The sequence below is a fragment of the Leucopleurus acutus genome (genome assembly GCF_964270905.1).
Source record: "Leucopleurus acutus genome assembly, chromosome: 2".
Classification (NCBI taxonomy): domain Eukaryota; kingdom Metazoa; phylum Chordata; class Mammalia; order Artiodactyla; family Delphinidae; genus Leucopleurus; species Leucopleurus acutus.
Window position 1 is genome coordinate 135,676,156 of NC_139143.1, and position 21,340 is coordinate 135,697,495.

General features: G+C 38.8%; 1 protein-coding gene across 1 annotated transcript; it reads right to left on the reverse strand.

Moving 5' to 3' along the window:
• Nucleotides 1–1,953: 1,953 nt before the first annotated feature.
• LOC309974530 (zinc finger protein 33B-like) lies at nt 1,954–3,971 on the reverse strand (the record flags this gene model as incomplete). The annotated part of the gene is made up of 1 exon (XM_082859186.1): nt 1,954–3,971. The coding sequence occupies exon 1, from the start codon at nt 3,853–3,855 to the stop codon at nt 1,954–1,956; it is 1,902 nt and encodes a 633-aa protein (XP_082715312.1). The 5' UTR covers nt 3,856–3,971.
• Between the last annotated feature and the right edge of the window lie 17,369 nt (nt 3,972–21,340).

Below are 21,340 nucleotides of genomic sequence, written 5' to 3' on the forward strand. Positions count from 1 at the left end.
AATCTGATCATGTAATTTAGTATATCACCTTTGCCCTGTCAATAAAAGCACCACTCTAGTTCTACTCTGGCCCTGCTCCAGGCTCAATCCTCCTTCTCACAGAATCAACAGTCATTAAGGGCCCAGATCTCTGGGTACATCAGACCCTGGAATTTACAGTCTAATTTACAGCCCTGAGTGTCATCTAGTCTGAGGCTTCTTTCCTGGACCCTGTCTTGGAAAGCAGTTGCTTACACAGGGTTTGGATAAATTTAGGCTGAAGGCTAGAGTATTTACATATGTATACTCAAGGCACATCATGGTTTGCGATGAACCATGGGTGAAAAGAGAAAAGGGGCAATGGGAGTAGGGCCTAGATATCCCCATGCATAGAATACATTTTATTGAACATTCTGTTATTTTGATATATAAGTTTTAAAATGTTAGACATTAGCTTTGTGGGCTTCTTTTATTGAACTGTTGCTCCAGGCCCTACACACATGGGAGATGTGCCTAATGTTGTTAACAACTGCTAAACTAGGAGTATCTATTTTCTATTCACAATTTCATTAAGTTCTGTGTAGGAAACATATAGTTTATATAACATACATACCTAAGCCCTGTGAACTTAAGGAATACTTCACAGGTGTTTAGTGCTGTTGCCCTAATTAGTCAATTTATCTCTGCTTTTAAAAAGCTTCATATTCAAATGGTTGCCAAAATCAGGGTGGCAGAAAGGCTGTGATTATTAATACAAGGAAACTTCTTATTGTGAAATCCTGATTCCTTTATAATCTTATTGTAATACAGATTCCAGATTCCTTTTTGATTTTGCAACCTGTGAAGGTTAACTCAAATATATAAACCATGAAATTTCATAGAAATACACACATAAACACACAGACTACCTGATGAAATATGAATAAGGTCTGTATCTGACTTAGTAGTAGAGTACCATCAATTCCTTGTACTTGCTATGGTTATGTAACATTACTATTAGAGGAAGCTTCGTAAAGGGCACATAAGAATTTTATGTACTATTACTGCAACTTCTTGTGAGTCTATTTTACTATTTTTTTTTTTAGTTTTTAAAGCTTTACATTGCACAATATACATCTATAAATTACAATTTGTTTCCTAAAAATAACTATGACATCAAAACCAAAACACAACTTCTAACTTCTAATGTCTGATTACCTCTAAAGAAAATCTTCAAGCCATATGTCTCAAATGGACAGACTTCTCCCCAACATAAATTACGACATAACCTAGTTTGTATTTTTGCTACAATTTTTACAAAATCAAAATATCTGTGAGGTTTTATGCCAGTATTAGTTATGTGACGTTCAATGGAATGTTACCTCTTAACAAGACTGTCCTATACTTGTTGCAGTCGAGAGATATGTCCCATGTCATTACTTTAGAGTAAAATAAGGCCAGTTTGTGGATGAAGGTTACGGAACATTCAGGATGTCAACAGAGCTTTCTCCATGGTGTGAATTGTCTGAAATGCTCAACATTTCTAATATTCGCTTCAATCATAAGATTTCTCTCCTGTGTGTGTTCTCTGATGTACAATGAGGTTTGACTTCTGAGAGAACATTTTCCCACATGTGTTACATTCATAGGGCTTCTCCCCTGTGTGTGATCTCTGATGTTTAGCAAGGTCCGATTTACGGTAAAAAACTTTCCCACATTCATTACATTGACAAGATTTCTCCCCTGTGTGAGCCCTGTTATGCACCGTGAGGGATGATTTGTGACTGAAGGATTTCCCACATTCATTACATTCATAAGGCTTTTCCCCTGTGTGTTTTCTCTGATGCAAAGTAAGTCCTGATTTCACACAAAAAGATTTTCCACATTCATTACATTTATAGGGTTTTTCTTCTGTATGCGTTCTCTGATGTACGATTAGAGCTGACTTATGGCAGAAAGCCTTTCCACATTCACTACATTCATAGGGTTTCTCCCCTACGTGAATTCTCTGGTGCTGAGTGAGCTGTGATTTCTGGCAGAAGGTTTTCCCACATTCACCGCACTCATAGTGTTTCTCCCCGTATGTGTTCTGTTATGCTTAGTTAGGTATGATTTATTATAGAAGATTTTCCCACATTCATGACATTCATAGGGTTTCTCCCCTGTATGGGTTCTATAGTGTTGAGAGAGAGTTGACTTATGGCTGAAAAATTTCCCACATTCAGGGCATGCAAAGGGTTTCTCCCCTGTGTGAGTTCTCTGATGTACCGTAAGGTCAGACTTCAAGCAGAAGGTTTTCCCACATTCGTAACATTCATAAGGTTTCAACCCTGTATGAATTATCTGATGCCTGGTGAGTACTGACTTGTGGTAGAAAGTTTTCCCACATGCACTGCATTCATAGGGTTTATCTCCTAAGTGTGTTCTCTGATGTTGTGTAAGATGTGACTTCTGACAGAAAGATTTCCCACACTCAGGACACTCAAAGGGTTTCTCACCTGTATGAGTTCTCTGATGTACTGTAAGGTGTGAATTCATACAGAAGGATTTCCCACATTCATAACATTCATAGGGTTTCAGTCCTGTGTGTGTTCTCTGATGTTTAGTGAGGTCTGACTTCTGGTAAAAAGTTTTCCCACATGCATTACACTGATAGGGTTTTTCCCCCGTATGTGTTCTCTGGTGTAATGTGAGGGCTGACTTGTGGCTGAAGGCTTTCCCACATTCACTGCATTCATAGGGTTTCTCCCCTGTGTGTGATCTCTGATGTTTAGTGAGGTTTGACTTCTCCCAGAAAGTTTTTCCACATTCATTACATTGAAAGCGTTTCTCTCCCGTGTGTATCCTCTGATGTCGAGTGAGGTGTGACTTCTCCCAAAAAGCTTTCCCACATTCATTACATTCAAAGTGTTTCTCTCCTGTATGAGTTTTCTGAAGCTGTGAGAGGTACAACTTCCTCCTGAAATTATTCCCACTTTCATCACATTCATAGTATTTCAAATGTGCCTCATGATGTTTCAAAAGGGTGGACTTCACACATAAGGATTTCCCACAATTACTAAGTTCATAGTGATTTTCCTTTGGGGGAGTTATCTGATGGAACAAGAAGGATGAGTTATCACAGAACCTTCTCCCATATTCATCATATTCACAGTCATTCCCTTCAGTGATCTCTCTTTTGTGTGTATACAATACTGCCTTTTCAAGGAAGGTTTCTCGATATATGCTATATTCAAAATTTTGCTCTAAAGTTTGAATCTTCTCAAGCTGAACAGGATCCTCATTATGACTGACCGTTTTCCCATTTTTAAAAAATTCACTTTTTTCTCTAGTGTGAGTTTTCTCATGTTTAATATTGAGTAGCAATTTTCCACAGGCATTAAATTCATCAGTCTTTTTTCCTAAATAGTTTTTCTTATTGATAACGAATTCTGAAACATAGTTGAAGTTCATTCCACATGAGTCACACCCACAGAGTATTTTTCTGGAAGGAAAAGAATCTGTGTCCAAGTTAAGTGGTTTTCCTATTACATTACCTTGTTCTTTAGTCAGCATTTTGTTATTGATGAATACAACTTCCCACACATGTTTAGGCTGGTTTTCTTGGCTCTTTTCTTTCATGTGATCAGTCTTCCAGACTTCTGGGAAGCTCTGTCTTGGGAATTCTTTCTCCAGTATCCATGGCTCCTCTCCTTGCTCCAGCCTGAAGATCACCTCTGGTTTGGTAACACAATACCCCACTGAGACAAGGTTACTGTAGTTCTCCAGCATCACATCTCTGTAAAGGGACCTCTGAGTTGGGTCCAGGTGCTGCCACTCCTCTTGGGTGAAGCCCACAGTCACATCCGTAAATGATACCGATCCCTGGAATTTCTGTTCAATCTGGGATTTATTCATTTTCTGCTGTTCTTGGGAAAATGTAGACAACTCTCAAGATATGCTGGGTTAGAAGAGGAGGACTGGGGTCATGAAAGATCTGGCCTGTGTGGCAGCTCCTGAATTCTCCTTCCCTATAAAGCCGCCTCTCCCTCGTCGTGTAGCACTGGCCCTAGAAGAGCGCACAGACCCGCCAGCCCGGGAACCGCACTTCCCATGCAAGGCCTGAGGAAAAAAGAAGTAAAGGCTGCAGTGCACAGAGGCGGAAGTGCACAAAGGTGGCTCTCTCTAGTTTCTTGAGATGTAAATTTAGGTTGTTTATTTGTGATCTTTCTTTTTTCTCAATGTAGGTGTTTACTGCTATAAAGATAATTATTATTAACAATGAAACTTATTATCATTTATCATTATTGACTTTGATGGAAAATTTGTATCATTTGCTAAAGATAATAGAAAGTAATAGAATAAAAGAGTTTTCTTTATCCATTTACTGCTGCCAATCGTTGGGAAAAAATATTTAGGAAGTGTTTCATGATATTAAAATATTTTTAGAGAATTTTTCAGTTAAAGAATAATAGAATATAGCATGATCAAGACACATTCATCACTCTATTTTTCAGGCCCCTCACTCACTTGGCCTTCATGTATAATTATAATGGAAGCTCACATTGTAAGGGTGATTTTAAGCTGTCCAAATTAGCAGAGATATCAGTAAGATATTCTACTTTTAAACCCATTCATGAAAACAATTTTGAAGATTGAAGACTTTCTTCAGAAAGATTTAGAGTTCTATCAACTCAAATGAAAGAGTGAGGACTTGGGCGCATGGAAGCTAATGACCTTCAATGGTTTTCATTGCCTCTGTTCATCTCTTTGAAAAGTAAAAATCTGAGATTTAAGAGAACTTTGGATTATACAACTGACAATTTGAAAAGCATCATTTAAATACTCCTCTTCAGTTTTCATGTGTGTGTTCAGGGGGATTTTGCTGGTGCATCCAAACAGTGACTAGATTATGCTTCTAGGGCAACCATTATAATACTCCAGTACTCAACATTCAACAGCTTTTCAAAGTGACATTTCAATTTAATGCTGAAAAGAATGCAGGAATGGGCTTGAAAATTCAGTATGTAAGAAAACATACTAGTGAACAGCATCATCCGTTATCCATTCTATGAACAGTTCCAAGAGGAGGTTCACTATGATCATGGGTAGGCCTGAGTCCCACTCCTGTGATTCGTGTGATATACAAATTACCACAGCTCTTCCTGTTGTAGCCTCACCTTAAAAAGTCATATCCAGAGTTTCCCTGGTGGTGCAGTGGTTGAGAGTCCGCCTGCCGATTGAGGGGACACGGGTTCGTGCCCCGGTCCGGGAAGATCCCACATGCTGCGGAGCGGCTGGGCCCTTGAGCCATGGCTGCTGAGCCTGCGCGTCCGGAGCCTGTGCTCTGCGATGGGAGAGGCCACAACAGTGGGAGGCCCAAGTACCGCAAAAAAAAACAAAAAAAAAAGTCACATCCAGAAGATCGCAGCATATCAGCTGTGATATGCTAGCTTTGTTTTTCCTAACACACATTAAAATAATCACATGGCTATTAAATGAAAATGTTTACCTGTGTACCATCTAAAATTACTCACTTATCACCAGAAGTACTCTGCCCTAAGGAACCTTGTTTAGAGTATCCTCTGTAGCAAAATAAATTTTTAGAGAGCCAAAATAAATTTTTAGAGAGCCTTTTTTTTTTTTTTTTTGCTTTACTTTGGCATATTTTCTCTGCCATTCTACCCATATGTATTTTTTAAAAACAACTGAATGAGAGTGTTTTTTTAATTAACAATGTAAAATGTACCATGGAATCATTCTTGCCATGTAGACACATTCACTGAAAGGTATAATTCGAGTGAAAGAAAATTATTCTTCATCATTTTGTTCTGTCTGTATTTGTTGTGAACTTATGTATCTACTTTGAGAACGTTCATTTATTCAAGAAATATTTACTGAGTGTTTACTATGTTTCAGTAATTATTCCACCACTGAGAATAAAGGGGTAAACAAAACAGACAAAAATCTAGTCCTCATGGAGCTTAGATTCTAATGTGAGGAGACAGACAGTAAGTAAAATAAATAAGTGAAATATAGTTTTAGATGGTGGTACCATTTGGAGAGAAATTAAGTGGGAAACACAGACAGAGTTCAGTGTGCTCAGAGAAGCTCTTGCTGGAATATAATATCTGAGCAAAGATCTGGTAGACTCAGTGAGGGGCCATGGAGTTAATTTGAAGAAGTGTGCTTCAGGCAGGCAGAACAGTGGGGGGCAGGGAAGGGGAAGAAAAGAAGCTGTGGGCTGCATTTGAGTACAGATAAGGAGGCCAGTGTGGGAGGAGCTTAGTTAAACAAGGGGAGATGAAAGTGGGAGATAAAATCAGAAGGAAAGGAGGTTAGAGAAGTAACTGAAGTGAAGGGGTGGTGGGCAATAGTGTCAGGCTCCATGGGCCTTCAGCTCTTCTGATAGTTGAGATGAGAAGCTATTGGAGTGTTTTAAGAAGAGGAATGACCGTGATTTGACTTCAAGGATTCTCGCCTAAGCAACTAGAAAGGTTGGGTAAAGTGGCCATTAACTGAGATGGGGTAAACCTTGAAGATATTTTGCAGAGGAATGGGGAAACAAATTAGGAATTTATTTCAGACCATGTTAGGTTTAGAATGCCTATTATGCATCCAGACAGTGATGTTGAATAAGCAGTTGGTCATATCAGTCTGAATTTCAGAGGAGGGATACAGGTGGGATACAAAATTTGAGTGTCTTCTGCACAGAGATGAATTTAAAGCCTCAAGCAGAGTGAGATTACCAAGAAAGTAGATATAAACTAGAGGTGGAAAAGGGAAGAAGCCCTAGGACTGAACCCAGAACATACCTATGTAAAGATATAAGGAAAAATAAACCAAGGCAAATTTTCTAGCTATCCTTAAGAAGGTTACCTGGAAATTCATTTATTTATGATTGGAAAAAAGAATTAACTGTATATATGACAAAGCTAAAGAATCTTAAAGCTAAAGTACGTCTTAACCTAAAGGATGATCAAATTCAACCTGTTGGCCTTTTGGCAACAAATATTTTGACCTTTAAAAAACTAGCTGACTCATTTGCCCAATGTAATTTAGGGATTTAATTTCAGTCAAATGATGGGAAATGATTGAAATATGAACCTCCAGCATAAAGTAGGTGGATTAGAGTAAACATGGATTTACTTGGACAAAAGAGGGAATCTAGTTTTAACCCAGGGGTTTGGGTGAGGGACCACTTAATTCCACAAATATTTACTGAGTGCCAATTATGTGTAAGACACTTGAAAGAGTAATTTGGTAAATGCAAATTTGATTAGGAGACTGTCTTTTTCTTCAGAAGGATTACAACAGAAAAATAGAAAGTAACACAAGTAAAGTGTGATAAGAGGCACAGAGAGACAGAAATACTTTATGGAAGTTCGAGTTAAAGAAAGTGATTCTCCACTGGGAACATCTTAGATGCTCCATAGAGGACATGACATCTCAGATAGCCCCTGAACTATGGGTAGGATGGGATTTGACAGGTAGAAGGTATAATATGGCCAAGGGCCCCGGTGTGAGAAAGCTCAGGAGTATGTTTCACTGGTGGGTGTTTGTGTCCTCAAACCACTGTTATTATCGTCTATATTTCTTTCATTTTTTTTCTGCCAAAGTGGAGAAGCAGAGATTGCACAAGAACTTATGGGTTTGAATCCATTAAGAAAATATGTATATATTCGCACATATTTCCCATCTTCATGGCAGCATTATTCACAAGAGCCGTGAGGTGAAAGCAATCTAAGTGCCCATTGATGGATGAATGGATAAAGAAAATGTGGTATATACATATATAATGGAATATTATGCATCCCTAAAAAGAAAGAAATTCTGTCATATGTTATGATGTGGATGAACTTTGAGGACATTATGATAAGTGAGATAAGCTGGTCACAAAAAGACATATAGCTCATAATTCCACATATATGAAGTATCTAAAGTAATTAAACTCAAAGAAACAGAAAGTAGAATGGTAGTTTTCAGGGGAAGGAAGGATGTGAAAAGGAGGAATTATTGGTCAGTGGTTATAGAGTTTCAGTTTTACAAGACAAAAATGTTCTAGAGATCTGTTGCACAACAGTGTGCATATAGTATGCACTACTGTACTGCATACTTAAAAATGGTTAAGATGGTAAATTTTACATAATACGGTTTCACCACAATTTTTTAAAAAAAGAAAAGAAAAAATGTGTATGGGTCAATACTCATTCAATTGCAAAAGACCAAACTCAGCCAAAATAGCTTAGTTAAACTAAGGAGAAATTTATTGGTTCAGAGAACCTAAGAAAGGTTAAGGATGCAGTGAGGCCTTAATAACTGCAACCAGGGACTCTAAAGAGCCCCTAGGTGTCGCTCTTCACCTCCCGACTCATCTTTCTCACTGCAAATCTGCTTTCTCCACAGGGCGGCCAAAATGGCTGAGGATAACTCCTAGGTTTTATACCTTAGACTTTCTGCCTCAGGAAGAGTGCCCGCATGTTCTCCCTCCAAGTTCAAAACATTGAGAAGAGCTCTAAGTATTCCAGTCTGCCTCTGGACCAGCTGTTGACAGCATGTTGTACGAAGATTACAAGGGGTCAGGTTTGTAAGAAGAACTTGGTAAGTTCTATGAGAACCATGTGATTGGGAGTGGGGTGTGGTGGGAGGTAGTTAGTTAGCTATTACCACTTTCATGCTGTCTAACAAAGCACCCCAAACTCGTTGTTTAAAACAACTATCATTTATTTCTACAGATCTGCAGATTGGCTGAGGCAGCTCTACTTTAGGCTGTGATGACTAGGGTGGCTGTATTCTACACGCTGGTCATCTACCTCTTGGAGCGAGCGAGGTAGTCTCGGCACATGGGAGGCCTCTGAAGTTTAGGCTCTGAACCATCCTGACACTGCCACTCCCACTCACATGCTACTGATCAATGCCAGCCACATGGCTAAACTCTAAGTCAGGGGGCAGAGAAAAACTTTCTGCCCACAGTGAAGCTATAGTCAGAGTGGGATACGGGGGAGGGAGAAGGATGGGGCCAAATCATTTAATCTACCACAAGGTGTGAATGTGAGAAACAGTTTCCAGAGGAAATTTGGATGTTGGGCAAACAAGACAATAGGAGTCCTGTATAGTATTATTACATAGATACAAATACAGAAATATCAAGTAGTAGATTTTATCAATCCCCAAATGCTAAAGTAGAGAGCATTGGAAGAGAACCAGTTATCCCTTACAATGTTGTGAGCAGTATACTAGGAATTCTATAGCTATTATCTCAAAGGAGAAGCAATAAAAGTTATTATTAACCTGAAACAGTGTCATTTTGCACATAAACTCTCTTAAGTTGCAAAGAAAGTGTCCTTGAGGATTCCAAGTTAATAACCTCTTTTCCAGTTGGTGCCTCTTTAAGAGTAGGTCATGCCTATTAAACTTTCTAATGTTTATGTCTGTGAAACAAATGCACCAGCGTGGAATAATGGGAAAGAGAAATATTCTGGTGTCAGAGAAACCTAAGTTTAAATTCAAGTTCGGCCATTTACTAGTTGAATGACCTTAAACAAGTCACAAGCCCATTTTACCATTAGTTTTCTTCTCTGTAAAATATGGGTAATAATACATACCATATAGGATTTGGGGGAGAATTGAATGAGATCACATCTATAAATGTATATCACAGTGTCTGGCACATAATTATGCAATAAATGTTAGTTTCTTGGTATGGTGATAACAAATGGAATAAGGCAAGAGTCCTGTCTTGAGTTCAATGCTGTGTTCCTTTCCACACTGAAATCGAATACTATCACAGAATGGAAAAAGTCTCAAATAAAATGGAGCACAAGTTTACACAGGAGAAAAAAAGTAAAACATTGAAGTCATTGGCACTATACTTGAAACCAAAATTCGACTGAAAGAAAACAAAGCAGTTGTTTGTTTTGTCAACTATTTCTGTCAGGAGAATCTTCTGGTAACCTAACTGTGAGAGTTTTGCTTCACCTCTCAGTCAGTAGTGGAGCACATGTAGCTTCCTGTTAAACTGTTAGAGTACAGTGGTCTAACACTGAGGAGCTTAACACATCTTTCACTAACCACAATTTACAGGTGTGATTCAATTTTTTTAACATAGGAGAGATGTTAACTTTACCATCAGTAACTAACCAACTTTCTCTTTCAGGATGTTTCTTCCATGTGCCTCCTTTTCTTCACAGTATTGGGAAATCAAAGTGTTCACACCTGTAAATACATTGTAAAAAGGCAATTTATAGTATAAATTAGGTTGTCAATTTTCTACTTTCCTGTTTGACAGAGTATATCTTGGAAGATTAATTTAATTAATTTGTCTTCTTTAGATGCCTTTATACTTTATGCATTTCACAAGTGGTCCTTGCTGCAGCCTTGTTTACAAGAACCTTTATATTTTGCTGAGATTTCCTTCTTAGTTTAATACTAGTTTGCTGTTAAATAAAAGAATGATTTAATATGTTATCATTAAACATTTGTACATGTTTTATGCTAGAAACCAACAAAAAACTTCGTTAATCCAGAGCATAGTATTATTCAATAGTAAAGAATTCTCAGAGCTTCATTACTTCATATTGTATCATGTACCTTTTCTTTTCTGGATGGCAAAATTATAGAGAATTTTTTTAAAAAAAAAAAACAAAACTTCAAATTGGAGTTGCAAGAGAAAACGGTAAAGCTCAGTAACTTTTAAGATTGTCATTTTAATCCAATGAAGCACACATTTTTCCATAAATTTTTCCCATTACAAAAAACTCTGAAAATCTAATTTTCTTTTCTTAAACAATTTGTTAAGCTCATCAGATTGTGGCAACCACAAATTATATACCATAGCACACTGATTTCTTATTAGGTAACTCTTTAAATATACTGCAACTTCAGCTCTTTTTACTGTAAGTCATTTTCCCATTATGAATATAAGGCAGATAAATTAAAAACAAAAAATATTTTTATCATTTTGGTGTGCTTGTATTTGCAATAGTCAGAATTTTTTAAACTATAACTGCTAGAAATCCAACTCAAACTACTTAAGTAAAAAAATGGGAATTAATGGGAAAAGCATGCGGCCCATTATAGAATTGATGGAATTTCTGTGGGGAACAGGTAACTTCAGGTATCTCAGGGAGAGAAACTTCCAACTTGACATAACTAGGACTTAACTCTCTTTCATACCATTCATCTCTCATCTGCTTAATTCTTCTAGGCTTTATTTTCTCAAAATATCTTCCACATAGAAGCCCATGACTACAGCTTTCTTATTTTGTGCCTCAAGAAAGGGGTCTTTTCCTGAAAAAAATCTCAGAGAAGAACTCTGCCCTGTCTTGGGGCCTGTACTTATCCTTTAGAATAATCCCTTTTCCTAGAGAGATGGGGTACTATGATTGACCAGAACAAGGTCATGTTCTCATCCCTGTAGGCCAGGTGGAGTGATGTACGGTAGTTGACAGTCCAACCAAAACTAATTGGAGGGAGTTCCCTGGTGGCACAGTGGTTAAGAATCCACCTGCTAATGCAGGGGACATGGGTTAGAGCCCTGATCCAGGAAGATCCTACATGCCGTGGAGCAACTAAGCCCGTGCGCCACAACTACTGAGCCTGCACCTAGAGCCTGTGCTCCGCAACAAGAGAAGCCACAGCAATGAGAAGCCCGCACACCACAACGAAGAGTAGCTCCCGCTCACCACAACTAGAGAAAGCCCACGCACAGCAACGACGACCCAACACAGCCAACAATTAATTAATTAATTAATTATAAAAAATAATTGGAAAGGGGGAAGGACAGTTTCCCCAAGAAGAAGGGTAGCTGTTAGCAAATGAAAGTGGGAAGAGGAGAGGTATTCTGCACTTAAACATATGAATGAATAAATATCTCCAGTCATAATTCTACTATAATCTGGGCATGTTGAGCCTCTTGGTTTCAGTCTTCTCTGGTCATGTCTGAAGGTCTGGTGGGGTTCACATCCTAGTATCTGTATACATGAAGGACTTGGTGACTTGTTGGAGAAATTTTCATCCAAGGGAAGGGAATGTCATGGCACAAATTATGGCTTAAGGACAGTGGGCCAGGATAAAGGAGGAGAAATTATTATGAATGTGGCACTATTTCTGTCTGTCTATCACTCAGATTATCTAGTGGCCCATCCCCCACAGATTCATGCCTCAGTCCTAGAGTGAAAGGGACGCAATAAAAATGTGATCAGATCTGAAGGGCTTTTTCACAATGATCTCTGTGGGATAGTGAAGTGCAAGAGGTCAGCAGTATCCATGACAACAACTTCTGTAGTGACCTGAGACTGCACCCCAGTGTAGATATCTGCACTCTCAACGTCGAGTGCCGGCAATGTTAGCATAGACATTGGCAGGCACTGGTAACTGTGGCAAAGACTTAGAAGACAGCAGAATTGTCACTTTTGTCATTACACACGTAGGAGACATGATCACATGAAGCCAGAATAGGAGAGAAGGAGATGACTGGGCTAAGCTGAAAGGTTCTTCTGTCCCACATGATGTTGACTGGAGTTGCGGTTGTCTGTGGCTCAACTAGTCTGGAACATCCAAGATGGCTTATTCACATGGCTGGCAGCTTGTGCTGGCTGCCATCTGGGAAATCAGCTGGGACTGCTGACCAGAGTGCCTCAGTTTTCCTCCCTATGTCATTGTCATGGTTTGGACTAACCACAGCACGTTAGTTGGTTTCCAAAAGGGAATATCCCAATCAGAAAAATTGGAACCTGCAGATATTTTAAGCCCAACCTTAGAAGTTGCACAATATCCGTTCTTCCACGTTCTATTGATTAAAACTAATTACAGAGCCAGTTCAGACTCAATGTGGGAATTGTTTACATAAGGGTGTGAATACTGGGAGACATGGTTTACTGGGGGCCATCCTTGCAAACTAGCTACCACAGCAAGAGAATGCAATTTTGCTACTATTTTAGTGATCTTATGTTGTCTGCAGTTTATCTAGGAAATACATTATAGATAAAAATATTATTCATTCATTCATGTATTTATTAATTCATTCAGCAAATATTTAATTATCCAATAGTGCCAGACACTGTGCATGCATGGTAGTGAAGATATTAACATGAATATGATAGTTAGTGAAATGAACACAGATATAGGAAAAAAGGGCTACAATGCAATGGCATAAGGGCTAGAAGAGAGGGAGGCCATGGGAGCACAGAAAAGAGGAGATGGAATAAAGTGTCAGGGAAGATTTCTTCCTGAAAGGCAACAACTAAGTTGAATTTCAAAAGATGCATAGGAGAGGCATTCCCAAAAGGAGCAGCATGTTAGAAAGCAGAATAAGGGGAATTGGGGGACCTGAATGAAATGAACATGAGGTTGAGGGGAGTGGCCTGTGGCGTGGGTGTTATCAAGCTTGTCAAGGATCTTGTGGCCCATGCTGAGAAGACTGGCTGTTATCTGCTGGGGAATGGGAAGCTGTTTAAAAATGGTAAGTAAGAACAGGACATTAATATAATATTATTTTAGAAGGGTCATTCTAGCTGCACAGTGGGGTATGGATTGGAGATAGTTGAGGATGGAGGCAGGAAGATGAGTTATTTAGAAGGATTTAGGAGCTGTCCCAATTAGAGAAATAATGAGGACTTAAGAGAGGAAGAAGAATTAAGGAGGAATGAAAAGATTTGGTAATTGATCTATCTGATGTGGATAGTGAAGGAGGAATTTATTGGCACGTTGCTTGTATCAGTCAGGATAGGCTAGCATACACAGTGATCACAACAAACTGAAATCTCCGGAACTTACCACAAAGGTATTTTTCCTTAACCATATGACATCTCCTCCAGCTTGTAACTATGCCATCTGGAATTCATGGCTTCTAAGGTTGCCACAACTGAGGGAAAAAGGGATTGAGGGGAACACAACTTCTTTAAGTGCCTTGGCCTGGAAGAGACACACATCACTTCCATTCCCATTTCATTGGCCAGAACTAGATAGATGATCCCAACCTAGTTGCAAGGGAGGTGAGAAAATGTTTAGACACATGGATATTTGGTGCTGCTCCTGTTAAGTGTGGGTTAGCAGTATGGACTCTGAAAACACCGAGTTTACATCTCAGTTGCTCTACTTACTAGCCATGTAACTGTGGGCAAGTCTGTTTCCTCATTTGTAAAATGGTTTTAACAATAGTACTTACCTCATAGGCTTGTTTTGAGCATTAAATAAGGTAATGCATATAAAAGACTCAGAACTCAATTAATCATTTTAATTATTATTATTATTCACATTAAAATGACTCCAATATTTCATTGTTAGTGACCAAGTCAAAGGGCAAAAGGGTGCGGGACGGAACAAATTTAGGAAGGGACATAAATTAACAAGTAGACATGTTGAATTTGCAGTGCTTGTGGGACCTCCAGTGGAAATGTTAAACAGGCCATCACAAAATGAATGGAGCTTCAGAGAGAAATGGGGCTGGAAAGATAACCTAGGTCATAAACCTATGGTCATAGTTATCAGCTTTTATGATGATTTTTTTGTCAGCATTTTGATAAGAAAGACAACTCCTCTCTTACTGAAAGGAAAATCTTCCTCTTTCTGTAAGGAATGCCAAAGTAAGGAGACAAATCAGGCCTCAGTAGCAGCAAAAAGTAAAGAGACATACAAAGTAAGAAAGTGGTTTAAGCATTAATTCAATAGTTTCACTGCATTATAATAGTAATTTCATGACTATTATAATAGTGTAAAAACAGGCAGGGGCTAGGGGAGAAGGGACACATTGGAGAAAGAATTTTTCTGAAAAACCTACAATATAGTAAGAGTAGCTTAATCTCTAACTGGAAAATGACACATTTTGGGGAAATTGTTTTACAGCCATTATCATGAGATATTTAGTGTCATTTCAAGTCATTATTACTATTTTTTTAGTTTCAATCATCTAAACTTTTGTATACTGCCATCAAGTGGTAGAAGAGTGTGTGAAATAAGAGAATATTGTTTTTCTCTTCATTTTATTCTTTGAACCTACTTCTGTAACTGCATTTTATTCTACTAAAATTACACACACAGAGTTATTTACTGGACTCTGTTGACATCCTACTTGAATCCCCTCAATTCACTCCTTTTTTAAAATTATTTATTTATTTACTTATTTCTGGCTGCGTTGGGTCTTCATTGCTGTGCGCGGCTTTTCTCTAGTTGCGGCGAGTGGGGGTGCTGCTCTTCCTTGTGGAGCATAGTCTCTAAGTGCATGGGCTTTGGTAGTTGCAGTGCACGGGCTTCTCATTGCGGTGGTATTTCTTGTTGCAGAGCATGGACTCTAGGCACATGCGCTTCAGTAGTTGTGGCTCGTGGGCTCTAGAGTGCAGGCTCAGTAGTTGTGGTGCACGGGCTTAGTTGCTCCGCGGCATGTGGTATCTTCCCGGACCAGGGCTTGAACCCGTGTGCCCTGCATTGGCAGGCGGATTCTTAACCACAGCGCCACCAGGGAAGCCCCTCAATTCACTCTTGATGTCACTTGCAGCTTCAAGAAGAATTGCTTTATATTGCCAAGGGCATCTCACCTCAAGCATCTGTGTCTTTCTGCCTAGAGACTTTCTCTGGCCTCAGGAGTGAGCTCAGCCCATTTGTGGGGCAGGGTGGATGTGCCAGGAATATAATGGCTCAGAATAACCATCAGTCAGTGAGGGATGAGTGTTGTGGATAAACCCTAGCTTCCTCACCCATCGTAGGGACAATTATGTCGTCGCTTCTACATCAATTCCATCAACTCTCAGAATTACCCAGGGAAACTGAGCCCCAGTTGCCCACAGCAGTAACCCATTCATTAAAGCATTGACTTTTCTTCTTTCCTTTCCTCGTTTCACTTCTTCATCACACTTCGTGGGATCGCCTCCTAAATAAAGTCCTTATACCAAATCCTTGTTTTCACTTGGTCTGCTTTTGGGAGAACCCAAGTAAGACAAAAATTCACCTTTAATTTTACTTTTAAAGAAAAAATCCTTCCCAGCACTAAGTCATGCTATTCATTGCCAAACAATCTAAAGATTGCATATCTATTAGTCTGTAAAATTTGTCTTGTGTCACAGATAGGATATCCACTCTGCTTAGGTTTTGCCTTTGAAGCACATGTATAGCCTTTGATTTTGTTTTGCTGTGAAGTGGAGTAGAAAGCTCCTGGCTTTGAAAGAAAAAAAAAAGTTTACCTCTTTCTACCTAAGTAGCTTTGTTAAATTACTTAACCTGTCCAAGTGTCAGTTTTCTCATCTATGAAATGGGGATAATAATACCTACCTCTTAAGCTTGTGGGGAGGACTAAGTGAGGTTATGCCCTGAATACAGGGTCCAATTAAAAGTGGTTCATTCTTTTTTTTAATGTATTTTATTTTTATTTTATTTATTTATTTGGCTGTGTTGGGTCTTAGTTGCAGCACGCAGGATCTTCATTGTGGCATGTGGGATCTTTGGTTGCGGTGCGTGGGCTCTTTGTTGTGGTACGCAGGCTCTCTAGTTGTGGCACACGGGCTCCAGAGCGTGTGGGCTCAGTAGTTGCAGCACGCAGGCTTCTCTCTAGTTGTGGCGCACAGGCTCCAGAGTACCCGGGCTCAGTAGTTGCGGTGCACAGGCTTGTCTCTAGTTGTGGCGCGCAGGCTCTAGAGCATGCAGGCTTAGTTGCCCCGTGGTATGTGTGACCTTAGTTCCCTGACCAAGGATCAAACCCAAGTCCCGTGCGTTGCAAGGCAGATTCTTAACCACTGGACCACCAGGGAAGTCCCAAAAGTTGTTCATTCTTAATATTGCCATTTGCAGCAACATGGATGGACATATCACGTGCAGCAAGTCAGACAGAGAAAGACAAGTGTTATATGATATCACTTATATGTGGAATCTAAAAAATAATACAAATGAATTTATTTACAAAACAGAAACAGACTCACAGACATAGAAAACAAACTTATGGTTACCAGAGGGGGAAGGGAAGGGGAGATAAATTAGGAGTTTGGGATTAACAGATACACACTACTATATATAAAATAGATAAACAACAAGGACCTACTGTATAACACATGGAACTATATTCAATTGTTTGTAATAAACTATAATGGAAAATAATCTGGAAAAAATATATATATAACTGAAAAAAAGTGGTTCATTTTTTAATGAAATAAGTAGATAAAACATCTAGCAAAATACCTCGCACATGTGTCTTAGTTCCTTTCTCCTTAACTTCTTTCCCTTAAAGTATTACCTTCTTTCTCTAAATAGTACCAAAAAGAAGAAAATAACAAAAGAGCTATCTAGGGCATATTCTTATTTGTACCATAAAACCATCATGATTATTTTTCCTTATTTAGACATAAATTATTTATTTGCTCTTTAATACTCTTCCCTCCTATTCAGTTTATTCTTATTTCTCTCTCTGTCCTTTTTATCTTTCTCCTACCTTCCCTGCCTCAGTTTAACTTTGCCTGGTTTCTCACTGGTCTACTAGGCCTATAATAATAATATTTTTCCAATTTAGTTTTAGAGTATTTTTGAACAGTTTAAAGTAATAAGACAGATTTCCTAGAGTTTTCCTAAAAAGTGACAGAATTCCTTGCAAAATATTTCTAATAAAACATATATTTAAAAATCACAGCCTAGGGTTCATGGCCCTGTCCAGGCACTATGGATGTGTGTTTGGGACTTCCCTGGTGGTCCAGTGGTTAAGAATCTGCCTTCCAGTGCAGGGATGTGTATTCAATCCCTGGTCGGGGAACTAAGATCCCACATGCTGTGGGACAACTAAGCCCACGTGCTGCAGCTGCAGAGTTCATGTGCTCTGGAGCCTGCACACCACAAATAGAGAGAAGCCCGAGCGCTGCAATGAAAGATCCCGCGTGCTGCAACTAAGACTCAACACAGCCAAAAAACCGAAATAAATAAATAATTTTTTTTAAGAAAATAAAAATCACGTTAAACTGGTTTTCCATCATAGTTGTAGAAAAGTTGAAAAACTGATTTTGGAATTATAATAAGATTCCCAACACCAAGTTCATCTAAGCAGGAATTCTGAGTTCAACTCAGCATAAGAGATTGTTTTAATTCAGTTGAGTGTACCCTCACTAGTTTTGAACAATAAAAATGTTTACATCTGATGTTATAAGTCATAGGAGCAACTAATCTATTATTTCTGCTCTAGGATACAATCTATATTTAGGAGTCTTGATGTCAGAGTTAAAGTGTCTTGACCATTTCAGATTTTTCCTGCCTTAGGATCAAAGCAGATTGCTGTATTGTATTTGTAAAACATCTTTGAGAGCAGGCCAATTGGAGGGGCTCCAGCTCTTATTCACACAAAAGTGTCTTGACCCCTCCCTCAGGTAAAGGTGCCATAGCCTGGAACAGGCAATAGAAGCATTTTAAAGGGGATTGCTATCAAATTATCAGCAATTTTCCTCTTGTCTACACTCAGCTTTTTTTTTTCTTAATGTATTTATTTGGCTGCGTTGGGTCTTCGTTACTGCATGCGGGCTTTTTCTAGTTGTGGCAAGCGGGGGCTAATCTTCATTGTGGTGTACAGGCCTCTCATTGCGGTAGGTTCTCGCTGCATAGCACTGGTTCTAGGCGCATGGGCTTCAGTAGTTGTGGCATGCAGGCTCAGTAGTTGTGGCTCGCAGGCTCTAGAGCGCAGGCTCAGTAGTTGTGACAGACGGGCTTAGTTGCTCCGCGGCATATGGGATCTTCCCGGACCAGGGCTCGAACCCATGTCCCCTGCATTGGCAGGCAGATTCTTAACCACTGCGCCACCATGGAAGTCCTACACTCAGCTTTTCTACTTTTCATTGGTTTATCCCTTACTTTTGAAATCATTAAATTATTATTTTTTAAATCTTTAGCTTTATGTACTTTTTATTCAAACTTTTTTGAATGCCAAATGGAAAGACATTTCAAACTTTTTTCCAAGGAGGCTCTTGCCTTTTCAAATTTCACAAGAAGAAAATAATTGGGGGCCATATTGAAGTATTTTAATAACTTGGGTGCAAATGTAATACATATTCATGTGTAGTCTCTACCATGCATTAGTCTTTTGTGCATTTAGGAAATGGAAAAGAGTACAAAGTAGCAAAAAAATTCCAAGGAATAGTTTTACCACCCTAAGATAACCATCTTTTAAGAGTGTTTCATTGCAGATCTTTTCTGTGAACATAGACCCATACTTTGTTAAAAAAAAAATAATTCTAAATGTAAATATGTAAGGTCCTATAATCTGATTTTTTTTTCAGCTAACACAACATCATGAACAGTTTCCTATGTCATTAAGTATTCCTTTACATCACTTTCAATAGCTGCATCATATGTAACGTCCTATGGCTGGACAAAAGCTTGACAAGAAAATCTGAAAATAGTCGTAAAGATTATAGGCTTTGGAAACAGATATAACCGGGTTTAAATTCTGAATCTGCCACTTACTAGCTTTATGATCTTAACCAAGATACTTAAAGTCTCTGAATCCAACTTGTAATCTATAAAATGAAGAATAAATGAGACAATATATGTGAAATTCAGTATAGTACTTGTTACATAATACATTTAATAATTGAGAATTCAATAAATAATAAATAGATGCTATTATCCTATTTTTTATTTTTCACACCATTATAAAAAATGTTACACTAACAGCATTGTGTCTAATTGTTTGTGCATTTCTGTGATTAATTTCTAAATATAAATTCTTCAAAATGGAATTGCTGGGCCAAAGTTTACATATATTTTGAAAGATTTCCTACAAATTGTAAATCACCATTCTAACAATTCATACTTCCACTGGTACAGCATAGGTGTGCATATTTCTCTGTTTCTTTCCCCAGATTGCCGATAGGATAGGGAAAAATTTATATTTTGTAGGTTTAATGCATATGGCTTTGAATATTTTGTTGATAATTAAAAATATAATTAATGGTCATTTGTAGGTATTCTTTTGCAAGTGGACTGTTTATATTCAACACACATTTTTTTCCCATTATTGTGTTTGTCCTCTTCTTAATGATTCCTAAGATTTTTGAGATACTTTTTGTTTACACATGTTGGGTAGTTTTCCAACTTTAACGTGTTTTGATGTTTTTTGACATGCAGAAATTTTAAATATTTATGAAGCCAGATTTTACAATCCTTTACTTTAAATATTGTGTTTTTGCATGTAAAGCAAGCAAAACATTTTAAGATACTATACAGGGCTTCCTGGTGGCTCAGTGGTTGAGAGTCCGCCTACCGATGCAGGGGACACGGGTTCGTGCCCCGGTCTGGGAAGATCCCACGTGCCGCGGAGCGGCTGGGCCCGTGAGCCATGGCTGCTGAGCCTGCGTGTCCAGAGGCTGTGCTCCGCAATGGGAGAGGCCACAACAGTGAGAGGCCCACGTACCACAAAAAAAACACAAAAAACAAAGATACTATACAAAGGAATACGTTTAAAGTTGTGATCTTAAACAGGAGGAGAGGATTTATGGGGGAAAACTCTAGGATTTAATAATTTAAATATTTGGTACTATAAAATCAAGTTCAGGTGGCAATTTTGAATTGTGCTGTGTGGACTTTGTGGAGATAGGGAGGAGGGCTAGGGGCACAGAAACATAATGAAAGTTTTGAGAATCTGCTTTTGTTAGGCACTGGGCTTGGTGCTTCAGATTGGTAAATCGTTTAATTCTCAGACCAGCCCTATGAGATCATTAATCTACCTATTTTACGGTTTCCATTCATTTGACAAGTATTTTTTGAGCACAGTGTCAGTTTTTAGGTTTCCTTTTATAGGAAGTGAAAAAATAGATCCAAACTGGTTTGTGCACAAAGAGAATTTATTTTATCATGAAAAAGTCTGGCAGTAGTTCTAACTTCCTTGGTAGCTTGACCCAGGGCCCTAACTGGCCTCACGTGAGTCATGTGCCTCTCCCTGAGTCAATCACTGTGGTCAGGGGGTACAGTCAGTGGTCTCGTTGGCATAGCATAGACAACATGTTCTCCCCTTGGAGCTTTGGGATTACGTTCCTCTAAAGTGTCTGTACTGAGGGAGCAGCATAAACAAAGGCACAAAGATATGAAAACCTGAAACATCTGAAAACTTTACATGAACAGATAAGGCTGTCATTTTGTGTACCAGGGATTGGCTGAGATTTAAAAAAAAAAAAATCAGAACTCAGTTCAACATAAACTGGACTCAGACGGTAGAAATTTCCATATCCATATTCTTTGCTGTGTAATTTGGACTGTGTTCTGAGGGCAATGTCAAGGCCAGGAAGGGAACGGAAACCGCACACCTCAGATGGGACTCAAACCCAGCCAAAACTCAGATTGGTACTTGAACCCCTGGGCTGAGACTCTTAGCCAAAACTCTAAGACTTGAACCCACGGGCTGAGACTTTTACTCAGCCAAAACTCAGATTGGAACTTGAACCCATGG